General features: G+C 56.5%; 3 protein-coding genes across 3 annotated transcripts; 1 reads left to right on the top strand and 2 right to left on the bottom strand.

Annotated features, from left to right (window-relative positions):
* Positions 1 to 137: 137 nt before the first annotated feature.
* Positions 138 to 2,410, bottom strand: J3D65DRAFT_631749 (Di-sulfide bridge nucleocytoplasmic transport domain-containing protein). Its single transcript, XM_066800936.1, has 3 exons — positions 2,178 to 2,410; positions 1,091 to 2,085; positions 138 to 997 (listed from the first exon to the last, which is right to left on the bottom strand). The coding sequence occupies exons 1-3, from the start codon at positions 2,308 to 2,310 to the stop codon at positions 599 to 601; spliced, it is 1,527 nt and encodes a 508-aa protein (XP_066652945.1). The 5' UTR covers positions 2,311 to 2,410; the 3' UTR covers positions 138 to 598.
* A 177-nt stretch (positions 2,411 to 2,587) lies between these two features.
* On the bottom strand, positions 2,588 to 9,583 carry J3D65DRAFT_631746 (acyl transferase domain-containing protein). The gene is made up of 3 exons (XM_066800935.1): positions 9,360 to 9,583; positions 3,971 to 9,193; positions 2,588 to 3,923 (listed from the first exon to the last, which is right to left on the bottom strand). The coding sequence occupies exons 2-3, from the start codon at positions 9,150 to 9,152 to the stop codon at positions 2,839 to 2,841; spliced, it is 6,267 nt and encodes a 2,088-aa protein (XP_066652944.1). The 5' UTR covers positions 9,153 to 9,193; positions 9,360 to 9,583; the 3' UTR covers positions 2,588 to 2,838.
* Positions 9,584 to 10,180: 597 nt separating this feature from the next.
* On the top strand, positions 10,181 to 15,881 carry J3D65DRAFT_557004 (uncharacterized protein; the record flags this gene model as incomplete). Its single annotated transcript, XM_066797290.1, has 3 exons — positions 10,181 to 10,703; positions 10,763 to 15,705; positions 15,771 to 15,881. The coding sequence occupies 3 exons, from the start codon at positions 10,181 to 10,183 to the stop codon at positions 15,879 to 15,881; spliced, it is 5,577 nt and encodes a 1,858-aa protein (XP_066652943.1).
* Between the last annotated feature and the right edge of the window lie 2,042 nt (positions 15,882 to 17,923).

Below are 17,923 nucleotides of genomic sequence, written 5' to 3'. Positions count from 1 at the left end.
CGTTGTGCGACTAAGCCTTGTGAGGTTAGCGCCTTGACGTCATTGGTATATCGGACTTCACCTCCGCTCCGCAGGCATCTTACCACAGAGCTACCGAGAAAAATTCTAAGATTTTGGTTGAATTCGACGCTTAAGTGTTTGTTTTCATGCTTAATGAAAGCGAGGCTCATAGCCTAGCACTTTCTATAGTTTGTTTTTAAAGCAGATTGAATTCCATCCTGTTGTCTCTCATGCAGCTATTCATGTACACGCCGATGAGGACAATCGGAACCCTCCACTACTACGGACCTACATACATCGCTCAGAACGATATCAGAAGCTAGTAACCACGAATCTGGTTGTTTCAAGGTCCCAATCCTCCTATCCCTAGGAATCATGCGAACAGAATGGCTTAAGGAATGAATGTCGTAAACCAACGCCATGCCCCCGCCCAGCTTTAGAACGGGTGTATGCAGTGCCGCTACCGTATGCACACCTTGTACCTAGACAGATCCACCGAACCTGAGCCTGATCCTTTTAACCAACCCTCCGTCAACCGGCCAAGTCCCAAAACCCTGTAATGAAAACAAGAATCCGCAATTACCCACGGCAGGTTCTTCTACCTCGACCACTCAATCTTCTTGGTTGGGCTGCCATTTGCAGCTGGCTGTCTCCCATCTCTCTGACCTGTCATTGCCTCTTGACCACCATACCACTGCCCATGCGTCGCCGGAGTGTTGAAAAACTCGCCAATCATACGGGGGTTTCCCGGCGTTGCAGGATAGCCCATGCCGCCTGCTGAAGGGTGTCTTTGGGGGGTTGGAGGAATGGAGCCAGGACCATAAGTGAGGTAGTGATGTTGCTGGTGGGCCGCATATGGGCTTGTGAAGTCATAAGGTGGTTGCGGATGAGAAGAAGGGTTGGGAGCATTTTGAGTGAGCGGATGCTGGACGCGGAATCTGTAAAGGGCAAAATTGCTGATGATGACGGCGGTGCTGAGGACTCCAGCAAAGAAAATCTGTTGTGGCAGGTTAGTGAATGTCGCATCTAGATTGACTCCGAGTGAACAGGATGCGAGGAACGAAGGGCGTTAGGGGAAGGGTGTACTTACGAAGGCTTTGTAGGAGATGGGCTCGACAAACGAGTTGAAGATGGTGGCAAACGTGTGTGCACTGACCCGCGCCCTGCCCACAGCCTTTGGATCCCTCTTCATGCACTGTTCCCAGTTCATGCACGCGTTTTCCAGTGCCGGCATCCGTCGTCCGCCACAGTCGTTGTCCTTGAAGTCTTGTGCGCATTTGGCCATCTCAGCCAGCGCCTGTGTCATGGCCTTGTCTGCCGCTATGTTGACGTCGCCTTGAACAGCACTCCAGAAGGCGTACACGACGTACATAACGCAGCCCATCCAGAAAACATTCATGCCAAGCTGGACGTAGAACGAAAGGGTATTTGGTAGGTCCGGATGGTCGTCAATGTAGTCGAGAAATGTGCGCCAGAGCGGAATATGTGGTCCTGTTTTGCGATTCGAGCTTTCGTCGTCCGAGCTGTCCATATGTGACGAATTGATGCGCCGCGATCGTCCACTTGGTTTTCTTGTGCTCTCGCCAGCATTTCTTCTTCGCAATATCCGCTTCTCTCCCTTGTTGGTGAATGGACCGCCGCCGCTTTTCGACTTTGGCTCAGGACTGACCATTAACCTCCCCAATTTACTGGTCCAGCTTTCCGGTTTCTCATCCCTCTTACTCGGACTCTCGCCATTGTTCGGCTTGCTTCTGCCGCCTGCCATGAAGTTGACTGCGCGGTTCCGGAAGCCCATAGAACTGGTGTCCGGCGTCGCCTCGCTATCTGCGTTGTTCGCGTCCGTGTCCGCGCCGGGTGTGTCCTCTGGTGAGCTGACGTCGGCAAGGTCTAGTTTGCGCGGTGTCTGAAATCTTGGATCCTTCAACGGGGACTTGATCGGACTTCCTGGTCGATTGGTGCTGTGCGACGCAACTTTGCTAGGCGAGCCAAAGTTGTGGGTGGGATGTTGCGAGAAGAGAAATGTATGGTTGTTAGGATCGCGGAGGCTGGGAGTTTGGCTTGGCGTGATGTAGCTCTCAAAAGGCCCTGCCACATCCCAATTCATGTCAGCGTCGATCTCCTGTGGGTCCGTGGATGTTTCGCAGTGTGCCGCCTCCGCGCACCTGTCTACAACTTACGTTTCTTGGTGTGTTGTCCTTCTTGTTGTCTCGCACGGCTCGCTACCATGAACGGCGAGTTGTTGTCGACAGGCCCCGTGCGGTTGGTGTACTCGAAGTCCATGGGTATCGAGGCCGACTTGTAGCGATCCATGTTGCGCAAGACGAAACAGCCTGTGAGAGATGGTTGTCCGGGAGAAAAGCGACCGCACAGGTGGTTGAGTGATCTGCTGCTGGGATGGCGATTGTTTACTCTGATCCGGCTGATGCTCGGCCTCAGTCGGCCGGGTTTCCGCGATTTTGACTCGGTCACGTGCACTGATTGGCGGGCGCCCGGCGGCTGTCTCCCCGTCCATCCACCACAGTGACTGAGGTGAATCACGGCGCTGAGCTTCCTTCGCAATAAATCACTTCGTGGGTTTCACGATGATTTCTTAGAAATTCTTTCAATTCTAGTACAAACGAATCGATACATGAAAGCAGTGGGAAAGGTTCTAGCCACTCTTGGATATAGCACATGCTTCTACTCTTTCAAAAAGGCCCATTCTTGAACGCCCAACACCGCAAGCAATACTCAGACTTTAGCAAAAAAGGACACTTCGTGTATTCCATATTCCCATCCTCGACTCATCATAACCTCCATGATTCATATTGTCATTGTTGATTCACGTCCTTGCGGCTTCTACGAGGCCTTCGCAGCCACCGTGGCAAGCGCCTCGGAATCGGCATACTTTTCCCAGTTGGCAAGGATGTTGCCAATCTTGGGCGAGTTGGTCAGGCGGTACACGTCCTCGAAGTACTCCTTCGTGAGCTCAAACGGCTTGGCCGTGACGTTGGGGATGTATTTGCCAATGAGCTTGCCTGGGTCGATGGAAGTCTTGTGAATCTTCTTGAGCAGGAAGCTCCTGAAAGGCTTGACACCACTGCGCAGGAAAGTGCTGTGGAAGGGCACGTCGATACCACGCAGAGGAATGACAGCAAAGCCACGCTGGAGCTCGATAGGCTGCTTCTTGGCGTTGGTCTGCTTGGCGCTCTCCGTGATGATGTCAACCAGGTGAGCCTTGACATCCTCGAGAGACAGAGTCTGCATCAATTGCTGGATGTCGATGCTCTGCGACTTGAGGAAGTTGGTGACGTTGGTCAGGCAGTCGAGCGCGCGGAGATCACCAGCGCAGACGTACTGCATGTTGGCGATGTTGTAGTTGACAATCTCCAACAGCCAGCCAGTGACCTCGGAGATGTTCTCGACAACGTATTGGAGAGCCTGCTCGTTGAAGGTCTTGGAGATACGGCTGGGGTTGACGGCGCACATCGAGTAGTTGGAGCGGCCGGCCTCGTCACGCTCGACGGCGACCTGCATGGTAAGACCGCGGTAGAAGACAACAGACACCAGAGACTCAATGGGCATGACTTCGGCAAGGGCGGCTAGGGCAGCGTATTCACCGAGAGAGTGACCAGCGAAGCTGCTGTCGCGCTGGACGAGCCCCTTCGACCTCATGTCCTCGAAAGCCGCCTTCTCCATGAGGGTCAGAGCAGGCTGAGTGAATTGAGTGGCTGACAGAAGACCGGTAGGAGAGCGGTAAGTGTACGAAGTGGTAGTCTCGTCAATGTCCTTGAAAATCCTCTCGGTCTTGATGGTGCCATCGGCAGCGACGGTCTCGAAGGTCATCGACATGTAGTTCTGGCGGATGGCCTTGCCGCGAGGACCACCAAAGTGAATGGTGAGCTCCTTGGGGTTGTTCTGGACAATGGAGGTGATCGCGAAACCTGTTGAACGTTAGCAATGGAAAAAGATGGGAAGCTACCGAACGTACCGTAGTTGTCCAAGAAGTGCTTGTCGGCTCGGTCCCAGACCTCGCGAGCCACGGGGCTGCTGTTGTACAGGTCCATACCCATACCCTGCTCCTGCGAACCCTGGCCAGTGAAGACGTAGGCAGAAGTGGGCTGCTCAATCTCAGCCTCACCAAGGAGGACCTTGTCCTCGGTCTCCTTGTTGGAAGCTTCGATCTTGATGATCTTGCGACCGGAGACCATGCCGACGTGCTGGAGCTTGACGTCGATCTGGTCATCGGGCAAGACCATGCCAACGAGATCGGCATGGAAGCTGCGGACACGACCGATATTGTTCTCGGCAGCCCAGGTTTCGACCAAGCTGCGAACGGCGGCGCTAGAGTACATTCCATGCGTAATGGTACCGGGCAGGTTGGCGTACTTGGAGAAGACCCTGGAGACGTGAATGGGGTTGTAGTCGCCCGAGACGCGAGCGTAGGTCTCGTTCGAGGCAGGTGCCTTGAGGGTGAGGGGAGACCTGCCGTGGAGAGGAATGGGGTTCTCGAAGAGAACGGGCTGGTCGATCTTGGTGCCGTTACGCTCAAGATAGTCAACGACGGGGTTGCCGTGAGAAGTACCCGCCTCGTACTCGACGGTGGCGATCTGGATGACCTCCTTGGTGGGCAGCTCAAGCAAAACCTCACCGACCGTCTCGACAGAGCTAAAGACAGACTTGGTCTTGTAGCGAACCAAGGTCTGGAGCTTGAAAGTCAGAGTCTTGTCGAGAAGGTCAATGTCTGGGTCTTCGAGGCGGAACCATTCCTTGGAACGAAGGATGGCAACGTCCTTGGAGGAAGCAAGGTGCAGGTTGTAGGGGGTCTCGGCCTTGCGCTGGAAGGTGTTCTCGAAGTCGGTGTAGGCACCACGGTACAAGAACTGGCTGGTGACCTCCATGACGGCCTCACCATCGCGAGTAATGGTTCCACAAACCTCAACCATCTTTCCAGAGTCCTGGTTGATGACAGCGTTGACTTGGGCGGTGGTGTCCAAAACGTCGCCCTTCTTGAGAGGCTGGGCGCCAGGGATCATGCGGAATTCGTTCGACAAGTGAACCAGCTTGAGGAGATCACCATCGATGGCCCTGGGGAAGATGGGCTTCGTAATAGCCTTCCAGCCAACGACAATGGCGAAGTCCATGGGGGCGAAGACCTCCTTGCCGGGACGGTCGACGAAAGCCTCGCCGGTGTTGCCAACAGCGTGGACAAAGTCGTTGATCGCCTCGCCGGTGATTTGAGCGCGGCCACCCTCGAAGGTGGAGGTAACGGAGGCTTCGAAGGGGCAAGCTTCGTCGCCGAACCAGATCTTGTAGTAAAAGTCCTTGATCCTGTCGTTGCGGCCCTCCATGACCTCGCGGATTGGCGCGTAACCAGTCTCGGGGTGGTAGGTGAACTTCAGGGGGAGAGCAACAGCCTTGTTCAAAGCGGTCCTCTCCTCGATGATCCTGAGTACGATCTCATTCTTGCCCTCGAGCTTGATCTCGACCGTCTTGATGTGCTTGCCGCCGTTGGAGGGCTCCTTCATGGTGATGACAGTGTTGGCAGGGTCATTCGGGTTAGTGATCTCAACCATCATGCCCAACGTCGGGTTGAAGATTCTGGGCATGGGGTTGGTCTGGAATCTCTGGCCTTGTACAAACACGTCGACCGTGAAGAGGGCGTGCCTCCAGGAGTAGGTCTTGCCGGCTAGCAGCTGGATCCAAGAGGTCGGGTCGGGAAGAGCGGCATTGGGAGCCGAGGACAGCCTGTACGTGACCTTGTTCTCAACTTCGGAGACTGTCAAGCCGTCAACCTCGACGACATCGTCGTGGGCACCAAGCAGGTGGGAGCCAAAGTACTCCACCTCGGGAACCTTGGACTCGTCGCCGTTGTAGAGATCCTGGAGCAAGTACTTGATGTGGCCCTCGTGGACACCACCGAGGATATCCCCAATCGGCTCGTCCATCTTAGTCGAGTACTTGGCGGCCATTGGACCCTGCAAGATGCAGACCCTGCCGACATCCTGGCCAACAACAGCGTCGAGATCCTCAGCCTGCCAGAGGGAGTCCTTCTTGAAGTAGAACTCAAAGTTGTCGTCCAGGACGGGGACGAATGGCACAGGCTTCTGAGTCACCCTCTGGCAGAGCATGAGGAAGTGCTGCACATCTTGAGCGTTGATGAGCTGCGTTTCGGCCTCGGGGTATTCCTTGAAGAGCGCGTCGAGGAGCTCGAAAGGCTTGTTGAGCTCGGAAAAGTTCTGGACAAGAGAGGGCTTGCCAGAGGAGCTCGTGAAACGCTCCTCCACGCGGTGGATGAAGTCCCCAGTGAAGCGAGCCAGCGATCCGTCACACCAACGGTTCTGATGCTTGACGTACTGAAGCTCCACCAGGCGGCGGACGACCTCGGCATAGGTCATCTCTTCCAGCTCACACGGCTCGCCCGCAGAGTTCTTTCCGAACCAAGGCTTCTGGAAGTCCGCGTTGAGCTTCTTGATGATGTAGTCACGCATCCTCTTGAGCTCCGGAAGGCGCTTAGCCTTGTCGAGAGCAAAGATCTTCTTGTCCAACTCGGCCCAGAACAGCACACCACGGGTGGCAAGCTTGTGGATGGGTTCGCCCATTTCGGAGCGCACAGTGATGACGCCGCCAGCCGGACCCTTGTAAGTCTTTTCCCACTCACTGTCATCAACACCAGGGGCGTCGCAAATGGCTTGCTTGGCAGCTGGGGCGGTCATCGCCTCCTTGGCAACCATGACACGGCTGCCGAAGAACACACCATCGAACGGCATAGGAGGGAAGCCGAATTTGGTGGACCAGGTACCGGTGATGTAGGGGTAGGTGTCTTCGGCACCACCGAAACCGCTACCAGCGATGAGGACAATGTTTTCACACTTCCTGATCCTGCCGTACATCTGCAGTATCGGCTGGTGGAAGTCCTCGAACGAATGGTGACCGCCGCCACGACCGCCGGTCCACTGAAGAACGCAAGGGAACTTGGGGTTGGCCTTGGCAATGTTGACGACCTGCTGGATGGCGTCCATGGAACCGGGCTTGAATCCGATGTGCTTGAGACCCAGAGTCTCAATGTATTCGTTGGCAACCTCAATTGATGGCACACCAGCACCAATGGTGAGACCCTCAATGGGGACGCCTTCGGCACGCAAACGCCCAAGCATGGGAATCTGCCATTGCATGGCACGCGGGTTGACGTAGATCAAGTTGACAGAAATGCCGCGGCCAGCAGGAATGGCCTTCTCGATCTTCAGAATCGCATCGGTCATCATGGGGTCCATGAAGTATCCGCCGCCCGCCAACTCAATGTGGTAGCCCTGGTTCATCGTTGCGGAGACAAATGGCGGGGGAACAGTGCAAGGCGTCATACCGGCCACCATGACCGGAGGAAGACCCAGGAGACGACTGAACCTCGTGTCGACGTAAGTCTGGCCAGCTGAAGTCTTGACGAGCTTGGGGCCAAACTCCTTGACCCAGTCGACCGCGTACTTGACGGCGTGCTCTGCGTCACGATCAAACATTTCGGGCTTGTAACCAACCTCGGCATTGGTTCCATCCATGGTACCCGCGAGGATGACACGGACACCGGTTCCCTCCTTGTTGCGGTTGGTGAGGACACCAAGACCAGAGATGCCACCCGGGCCAAAGTCGAGAATGTGGGTAGCGTTGGGGAAGACGGTAGCCTGCTCCCAGTTCACAGGGTCCTGGGTAATCATGCGGACAAGGTTGGGAACAATATTGTCGGTTGCCTCCTCGCGCACGTCCTTGCCGCTGTTGGTGTCGAACATGGGAATCGTCAAGTCCTTCTTGGAAATGGTGACTTCCTTGAGATCCTCGTCAAGGTGACGGGTGGCCTCCTTCAGGTACGGGCTGTGGAAAGGCGCGGTGATGGGCAAGAAACGGTTCACGAAGCGAATCTTGCGCTCTGAGTAAGGAATCCTGTTTTGGTCAAGTCCAGTGGGAGCCTTGACCTTCCTCAGGCGGAGGTTGAGACCGTAGAGAGACAGAGGAGGGCCGGTGACGACGAAGTTGCGCGCGCTGTTGACCAAGGAGATGGCAATGTGCTGGTCCTCGGGCAAGTGCTGGTTTGTAGCGGCAATGTGGTCCTCGACGGCCTTGCGGGGGAGATCGCGAATGGAAAGCATGGGGGTGGGAGTACCCTCGCCGTTGTCGACCGAGTCCTGGAGAACATTGGGAGCAATCGAGGTCCTGGGGTAGGCCTGTTGGCTGCGGGATCCGATCCAGAACAGAACTGTGAGGGCATCACGCGATGCCTTTTCAAAGGAGTCCCAGCTTCCGGCCGCCGCAATGGCTGCGGCAGTGACAACACCCTGGGAATGGCCGGTAGTTCCACTGAAACGGCTCCTGACATCGCCGGGATGGCTTCCAAGCACCTTGCAGGTGACAACATAGTGGGCGAGCTGGGTGAGACCAATCAATGGCAGACTGACCGGTGCAGAAACGAGGTAGTCTATGTCCGGCTGCGATTCCCGGTTGTTGAGCCACCTCAAAACGTCCAGGCCCTTGGAGTACTGCTTAGACACGCGAGTATCGCGCGACAGACTCTGCAAGTGTGCCGCCGAATCGTTGACGAAATCCTCGACGAATGAAGGATAGGTGTAGTAGACCTCGCGCAGCTCGTCGAAGTACTCCTCAATGTTGCCCTGGCCTCCGAAGACGGGGTAAAGGAAGGCGTTTCCGTCCTGGACCTCGCGGAACAGCGCAGACTCGTGGTGCTTGATCGGCCTATCCACGGCGGCACGCGCGGCGTAGTATCCGCTCACGACCTGGAGCTTCTTGGACTCGATTCCGGGCAGGGATGCTGCAATGGCGTGCACCTCGTTGCCCTGGAGGAATGCACGCTCGAACTCGTTGAGAATGAGCTTGAGAACCTCCTCGTACGAACCCGGGTCGTCGCCCTCCTCGACCTCGTGGGCAATGAAGCCCAGGTAGCGGGCAACCAGCTCGCACTCGGAAGAGGGCTCATCGTCCTGAGCACGCTCCTCGGAAGGCTCTGGGAGGGTTGCGAGGAAGGAGTCTTTGAGTTGTGAGGCGTTGAAGTGGAGGACGGTGGGAATGAGAAAAGTGTGCTCGAGCGAGCCGTGGGAGAGGATCAGAGGGCGCAGATGCGACGAAGAGCGCGGGGTCGAGACGCCCGTCTGAGGACCTGAGCCGAGCATGGTGTCGGGCAGTTGTGGTGGTTTCAAACAATTAACAGGTACTTTCAACGGTCAGTAGCCGCATTGAGCTTCGTGGCGGCCGCGGGGCGTGCCGTAGGAGCTGCATAAGCGTGGTGGGGTGGGGAATTTTTTCTTCGTGATGGCGAGTTGTGGTAGATTGACGTCGTGGCAGGCAAAGGGTTCAATGGTTCAATGGGAGCGTCTTACGTGGTTGTGGTGAATTGAAGGGTCTTGCAGTTTTCTGGCGCAAGGGAATTCGATGGTACTGCCGGACAGACGTGGGCAGCTCCCTTGGCTGGGTATCGTAGGTAGACGTAGAGGTAGGTGAGGCGGGTAGTAGCAAGAAGAGAAGGCGCGGAGGGGAGGTGTCGGAGGGAAGAAGGTGGAGGAGGAGAGGTGCTGAGGTGTGGAGGAGGGCCAGATGGTAGTCGCCGACAGCAATAATTGTACAGCTGATTTGCGGCGGGCGGAGGGCGGTTGAGGGCTGCAAGAGCAGGGGTGGGATTCGGTTGGGGACGTCAGCTATGCCGTTTTGCACCGGCGCCCTGGATCTCGCAACCTAGTGGCGTCGGCCGGGCGGAGGCAGCGCAAAGCAGTGGTTGAGAGCCGCGCATGGGGAAGACTAACCGATTTTCGTTGGGCGCGTCCAAGCTTCAACAGGTCAAGCCAAATCTCTCAACACCCTTGAGTCCCTCGACCGCTGCCAATGCTGAGGTCCTGGTCGCCCTGTCTACCTCTTCAATATCTTGCGCCGCCCTTGGCCCCTTCTCTCCGTCTAGTCCTCCGCCTTCCACTCTTCCTCACTCCTCTCTCACGCCTTACCCGCCGGCCCCAAGCTTCTTCAATTCGACCCGGCCGTCGTGGTACCTCTCCGAAATAAATTTCCCACCTCGCCAACCCGCCGCAATCCCTCCGCCTTTTCTCCGCCTGCTCCTCCTCCTCCACCGACTGTTCAAGTGCACGGTCATTCCGCCTTTTAGATACCCTCTCACTTAATTTTCTCGCCCTCCCGCTCCACCGCCGCCATCATGCGTCCCGAAGTCGAGCAAGAGCTCGCCCACACCCTGCTCGTCGAGCTCCTCGCCTACCAGTTCGCCTCGCCCGTGAGATGGATCGAGACGCAGGATGTCATCCTCGGCGAGAAGACCACCGAGCGTATCGTCGAAGTCGGCCCCGCCGACACCCTGGGCACCATGGCCAAGCGGACACTGGCCTCAAAGTACGAAGCACACGACGCCGCTCGCTCGGTGCAACGCCAGATTTTGTGCTACAACAAGGATGCAAAGGACATTTACTACGATGTCGACCCCATTGAAGAGGAGGCTCCCGCTGCTGAGGCCTCGTCTTCGGCCGCCGCCCCTACTCCCGCTGCTGCTTCGGCGGCAGCCCCCGCTGCGGCGGCACCCCCGCCTCCAAGTGCTGGTCCTGCTGCCGCAGTACCGGACGCTCCAGTCTCTGCAACCGACATTGTGCGCGCATTGATTGCTCAGAAGCTGAAAAAGAGCTTGGGAGATGTTCCTGTCAACAAGGCCATCAAGGATTTGGTTGGAGGTGAGTTTCGTGGCCGATGGAAAATTCCCCGAAGATGCGTGGTTCTAACGAGTCTTCAGGCAAATCTACGCTTCAGAACGAAATTTTGGGAGACTTGGGCAAGGAATTCGGCTCCACGCCCGAGAAGCCGGAGGACACGCCCTTGGATGAGTTGGGAGCATCGATGCAGGCTACCTTCAACGGCCAGCTCGGCAAGCAATCGGCTTCCCTCATTGCTCGCGTGATCTCCTCCAAGATGCCCGGTGGCTTCAACAACACATCCGCCAGGAAATACCTCGAGACACGATGGGGCCTGGGTTCCGGTAGGCAGGATGGTGTGCTCCTGCTCGGTATCACCATGGAGCCAGCGGCACGTCTTGGCTCTGAGAATGATGCCAAAGCGTGGCTCGACGACGTGGCTCAAAAGTACGCTGCGGCGGCTGGCGTCAACCTTTCCACGCCTGCCGCTGGCGGCGATAGTGGTGCTGCTTCGGGCGGCATGATGATGGACCCTGCTGCCATCGATGCACTGACCAAGGACCAGAGGGCCCTTTTCAAGCAGCAGCTCGAGCTGTTTGCAAGGTACCTCAAGATGGATCTTCGCTCCGGCGACAAGGCGTACGTCGGATCGCTGGAGACCAACAAGGCCCTGCAGGGTCAGCTCGACCTGTGGACTGCGGAGCACGGCGACTTTTACGCCTCTGGAATTGAGCCCCAGTTCACCTCCCTCAAGGCTCGCGTGTACGACTCGTCGTGGAATTGGGCGCGCCAGGATGCTCTCACCATGTACTACGACATCATTTTCGGTCGTCTGACGGCTGTTGACCGCGAGATTGTGAGCCAGTGCATCAACATCATGAACCGCTCCAACCCCACCCTCCTGGAATTCATGCAATACCACATCGATCACTGCCCGGCGGAGCGTGGCGAGACATATGAGCTCGCCAAGGAGCTCGGCCAGCAGCTCATCGAGAACTGCAAGGAGGTCTTGCACACGGCCCCCGTCTACAAGGATGTCAAGATGCCCACGGCTCCTCAGCTCGTCATTGACGCGCGCGGCAACATGAACTACGCTGAAGTTCCGCGACCAGCAGTTCGCAAGCTCGAGCACTACGTCAAGGAGATGGCCGAGGGCGGTAAGCTTTCGGAGTACGGCAACCGCACCAAGGTTCAGAATGATCTGCAGAGGATCTACAAGCTTATTCGCCAGCAACACAAGCTTTCCAAGAGCTCCAAGCTTCAGATCAAGACCCTTTACAGCGACGTCATTCGCTCGCTTTCCATGAACGAGGGCCAAATCATCCCCACGGAGAACGGAAAGTCGCTCAACCGTCGCAAGGGCCGCAACGGCAGAATCAACGGCAACAACAAGCAGGGCAAGGTCGAAACGATCCCCTTCCTCCACCTCAAGCGCAAGGATGATCACGGTTGGGAGTACAGCAAGAAGCTCACCGGCATCTACCTCGAGGCGATGGAGAACGGTGCCAGGGACGGCTTGACCTTCAAAGACAAGTGTGCCCTCATGACGGGAGCCGGTGCTGGCTCCATCGGCGCTGAGGTGCTGCAGGGTCTCATTGCCGGTGGTGCCAAGGTTGTCGTCACGACCTCCCGTTTCTCTCGCCAGGTCAACGAATACTACCAGTCCATCTACTCGCGCTACGGCGCCCGCGGCTCTCAGCTCATCGTTGTTCCCTTCAACCAGGGAAGCAAGCAAGACGTTGAAGCTCTGGTCGAGTACATCTACGACACGAAGAACGGCCTCGGCTGGGACCTCGACTACGTGGTTCCCTTTGCTGCCATTCCGGAGCAAGGCCGTGAAATTGACGGCATTGACTCCAAGTCTGAGCTCGCTCACCGCATCATGTTGACCAACCTCCTCAGACTTCTTGGATGCGTCAAGCAGCACAAGCACGCCAACAAATTCGAGACTCGCCCTGCTCAAGTCGTCCTTCCCCTTTCTCCCAACCACGGTACCTTCGGTAACGACGGTCTGTACGCCGAGTCCAAGATTGCTCTTGAGACCTTGTTCAGCAGGTGGCACTCTGAGAGCTGGGGTAACTACCTCACCATCTGTGGAGCTATCATTGGTTGGACCCGCGGTACTGGCCTCATGGCTGGCAACAACGTCGTTGCCGAGGGCATTGAGAAATACGGAGTCCGCACCTTCTCGCAGCAGGAAATGGCTTTCAACCTCTTGGGTCTCATGTCCCCCGCCATTGTGAACCTCTGCCAGGTCGAGCCCGTCTGGGCCGATCTCAACGGTGGCTTCCAATACCTTCCCAACTTGAAGGACCTCATGACCAGCCTCAGGAAGGAGTTCACCGAGACCAGCGAGATCCGCAAGGCTGTTACCAAGGAGACTTCTGCCGAAAACAAGATCGTCAACGGCGAGAAGAGCGAGGCCTTGTACAAGAAGAAGACTGTCCAGCCTCGCGCCAACCTCAAGTACGACTTCCCGAAGGTTCCCGACTGGGAGACGGAAGTCAAGCCGCTCAATGAGAACCTCAAGGGCATGGTCGACCTCGAGAAGATTGTCGTCGTCACCGGTTTCGCCGAAGTCGGTCCCTGGGGTAATGCTCGCACTCGTTGGGAAATGGAAGCGTATGGCCAGTTTTCTTTGGAGGGCTGTGTCGAAATGGCTTGGATCATGGGTCTCATCAAGAACCACAACGGTCCGCTCAAGGGCAAGAGCTATTCTGGTTGGATTGACGCCAAGACCGGCGAGCCTGTTGACGACAAGGACATCAAGTCCAAGTACGAGAAGCACATTGTTGAGCACTCTGGTATCCGTCTCATCGAGCCAGAGCTCTTCGGCGGCTACGACCCCAACAAGAAGCAGCTGCTCCAGGAGGTTCAAATCGAAGAGGACCTCGAGTCCTTCGAGGCTTCCAAGGAGACTGCCGAGGAGTTCAAGCGTGAGCACGGCGAAAAGGTTGAGATCTTTGAAACCGAGTCTGGTGACTACACCGTCCGCATGAAGAAGGGCGCCACTCTCCTCATCCCCAAGGCTCTTCGCTTCGATCGTCTCGTTGCCGGACAGATTCCCTCTGGCTGGGATGCCCGCCGCTACGGTGTTCCCGAGGACATCATCGAGCAAGTCGACACCGTTACCCTGTTCGTTCTTGTCTCGACTGCTGAAGCCCTCGTGTCTTCTGGTATCACCGATCCTTACGAGTTCTACAAGTATGTCCACATCTCCGAGGTCGGAAACTGCATGGGTTCTGGTATCGGTGGTTCCGGCGCCTTGAAGGGCATGTACAAGGACCGCTACCTCGACAAGCCCCTCCAGAAGGACATTCTCCAAGAGTCTTTCATCAACACCATGAGCGCCTGGGTCAACATGTTGCTGCTCTCTTCCACTGGACCCATCAAGTCGCCTTCTGGTGCTTGTGCCACTGCCGTCGAGTCCGTTGACATTGGATACGACACCATTGTCCAGGGCAAGGCCCGCATCTGTCTTGTTGGTGGTTTCGACGACTTCCAAGAGGAAGGCTCCTACGAATTCGCCAACATGAAGGCCACCAGCAGCGCCGAAGATGAGTTCGCTCACGGCCGCACTCCCAAGGAGATGTCTCGTCCTACCACCACTACTCGCAATGGTTTCATGGAATCCCAGGGTTGTGGTATGCAAATCATCATGGATGCCCGTCTCGCCTTGGACATGGGCGTTCCCATCTACGGTATCCTTGGCTTCACCGCTACTGCTACCGACAAGATTGGTCGTTCCGTCCCTGCTCCCGGTCAGGGTGTTCTCACGACTGCTCGCGAGGCTCCTTCCAAGTTCCCCTCGCCTCTTCTGGACATCAAGTACCGCAAGCGTCAACTCGAGCTTCGTCGCCAGCAGATCAAGCAGTGGCAGGAGTCGGAGTTCCTGTATCTCCAGGAGGAGATTTCCGCCATGAAGTCTCAAGGTGCCGACTTCGACGGTACCGAGTACCTGGCTGAACGTGCAGAGCACATTGAGCTCGAGGCCCAGCGCCAGGAGAAGGACGCCCTGTCTAGTCTCGGCAACAACTTCTGGAAGCAGGATTCAAGAATCGCACCTCTGCGCGGCGCTCTTGCCACCTGGGGTCTCACCATTGACGACCTCGACGTTGCTTCTTGCCACGGAACTTCGACTGTTGCCAACGACAAGAACGAGTCTGATGTTCTTTGCCAGCAGATGAAGCACTTGGGCAGGAAGAAGGGCAACGCAGTTTTGGGTATTTTCCAGAAGTACTTGACGGGTCACCCCAAGGGTGCCGCCGGTGCTTGGATGTTCAACGGTGCCCTCCAGGTCCTCAACACTGGTCTTGTCCCCGGCAACTTCAATGCCGACAACGTCGACAAGAACCTCGAGAAGTTTGACTACATGCTGTACCCCAGCCGCTCTATCCAGACGGATGGCATCAAGGCTGTCTCGGTCACCTCGTTTGGTTTCGGTCAGAAGGGTGCTCAGGCTGTTGCCATCCACCCCAAGTACCTCTTCGCCACGCTGGACTACAACGACTACGCCAACTACAAGGTCCGCGTCGAAGACCGCCAGAAGAAAGCTTACCGCTACTTCCACGACTCCCTTGTCAACAACACCATGTTCCGTGCCAAGAGCAAGGGCCCTTACGAAGAGGCCCAGCAGAGCGAGGTCTTCCTCAACCCCACTGCCCGCACCGTCGTTGACAAGAAGGAAAACAAGTACGCCTACCCCGCCCGCTTCGAGCCTAAGAAGGACAAGAAGGCGGAAGAGACTCGCCAAATGGTCGAGTCGCTCGCCAAGGCCACAGCCACGGAAAACTCAAAGGTCGGTGTTGACGTCGAGAACATTGACGCGGTCAACATTGAGAATGAGACCTTTGTCGAGCGCAACTTCACGGCTCAGGAACAAGAGTACTGCCGCAAGGCTGCGAACCCGCATGCCAGCTTTGCCGGCAGATGGAGCGCCAAGGAGGCTGTGTTCAAGGCGCTTGGCGTCGAGGGCAAGGGTGCTGGAGCTGCGCTCAAGGACATTGAGGTTCTGAGTGACGAGAAGGGCGCCCCTGTCGTTTCTGTAAGTTTCCTCCCATGATAGTCATAAAGGTCTAGCCTTGGATGTGTTTACTAATGCCAGTTTAGCTCCACGGCGAAGCGGAGGCTGCAGCCAAGAAGGCTGGTGTGAAGGCGGTCAATGTCAGCATTTCTCACAGCGACAGCCAGGCCATTGCTATTGCCATATCGAGTTTTTAATGGTTAGGCCTCACTCACGAAAATGATGCACGACAGGTGGACAGTATAGAAGATTGAAAGACGATGGATTGTCATTTTTAGAAAGCGCTTTTTGCACGCAGTGTACGTTATGGATTCTGGTCATCAGGCGTTTGTGGGTTGCTTCTTTAGCTCATGGAAGAGTAGGCGAGAACATGGAAACGCGGCTAGACCTGCAGTTGTAGATTAACAGAGGCCTTAGATGTACCCACTGTAACAGACGGCTGGCCAATGACTATGACGATGAGGAATTGATGTATCCAAGTCACTCTGGGAGGACTCCGCACTAGTCCGGCCGTCCGCTTCTGACGTGGGGGAAATGTTTACCTTAGGCTCAGAAACGGCCGTGACGTCAAGGGTGTGCGGACAAAACCCCTCCGGTTTCCGATCTAACTGCAACCATCCGGACCAACCACAGGCGTCGCCACCATGGCCTTTTTGCCAACAGCATCGATAAAGCCTCCTCTTTTGGGCACCTCTCGGTCGGGATTTGCAAGGCGGGATGCGGAATGCGAGCGGAATGCGGGAACCACAAATTGACGACGTGCAGCTGCACGCGACGAATGGTGTCGTGTACAGAACACGGCCGAACCACACGAATGATCTACGCTGCAGGAACTGGAAACCACATGAACCGCTTGTACACAAACGGCGCTCGATGCATCTCAATCCGGTAGGCGGTGTGCGCAGCTGCTGGGATGGCAGTGTGACTGGCTGCTTCGAACCGGCATCTCTCCCAGTCGCCGTCGGCACGCACTTCTGCTGCTCCTCGTCCCTCATGCCGACACACTCACTTCGTGCGAGATTTCGTCTTGCCAAGTGCCAATATCCTTATTACTACGCTTTTCCTAATCCACCGCACCGTCGCCAATTCGTTCGGTGCAGAGAGAAGCCGAAAGCTTTGTCGCCTGCCACCTCGTGGTTCCCCTCCTTGGCTGACGATGTGATGGTGGAGGGGCTTCAGCCACACGCCAGGCGGCTCGAATAGCCTGCTATTGGAAGTCTATCGCCGCACCGCGTCGGCGATTGGCAAACCACAACGGCGCAAACGACCGACGTGTGCCGCCCGCTGCGCTCGTCCTATCGCGTCCCTGTTGTGCCTGGCAGCTGCACACGGCCGGTTGTTAGTGCCCGCCCTGCAGTAGATCCTTGATCTTCAGGGGACTAGCGGCGCACTCTACGTGACGGCACGTCGATGTGTCCGATGCTGGTCCACTTGTGTGGGAAGTCTATCGGCTCGACGTCTTGTTCCCGACGCATCATCCGAAAGTGGTCGGCATTGTCCACGCCGCTGAGCAATCCGAACGACTATTCCGGACTCACGGAAAGAGTGGAGACGAAGGTGGTCAAAAGTGAAAGCGAACGTCGAATAATGATCTACTTAGGCCAGCCTCGAAGTGTGGTGGCCTTTTTGGAGAACCACGTTGTCGAGCGGGGTTGAGATGCACGTTGTCACCCATTGGCCAATGCCTCGGACGGGGAAACCTTTACAAGGCTCCCACTTCATCAATTGATCACCGCCAGGGTGTCCACCATCAGGGACCCGCTGCAGCAAGCAATCCGGCGTAACCGGCCACGCCAGGTAATAAACTTTGGTCTGGCCCAGCGGGATCATCCCAACCTCAACAGGAATCAGTGATTGGACGACCCCCCTCTCCACTCCAGCCTTACTTGCAGATGTATCCTCTACCGCAACGAATCTTCCCATCCCCGACCAAGACGAGTTTAAACAGGGTACAGGGCCCTGCCCAGCTCTCTGCCAGTGGTTGCGAGCACCCTCCATGAGCCTCAAAAGCCGTGGCCCATTCGAGAGGGACCAGGGTCTGCAATAGGAGCTGTTCTAGCAGTTGTACCACTTGACAATGCGCCATGGACGATGGTGGAGGAAGCTTTGTGTGCGTAAAAAGGCTCTGTGCGAAGGCGTACATCCCCTGAACGACATCCATGGAGTGTGAAGGGCGGCTGCTCTGTTTGGATGGATTGTGGGTGGCCCAATCAGTCGATGGTGGGATCGACGATGTCGT

This window comes from Phyllosticta citribraziliensis, assembly GCF_038025025.1.
Source record: "Phyllosticta citribraziliensis strain CPC 17464 chromosome Unknown J3D65scaffold_9, whole genome shotgun sequence".
Lineage (NCBI taxonomy): Eukaryota > Fungi > Ascomycota > Dothideomycetes > Botryosphaeriales > Phyllostictaceae > Phyllosticta > Phyllosticta citribraziliensis.
Note: the sequence above shows the minus strand (reverse complement) of the source record. Positions and strands in the feature narration are given on the sequence as shown.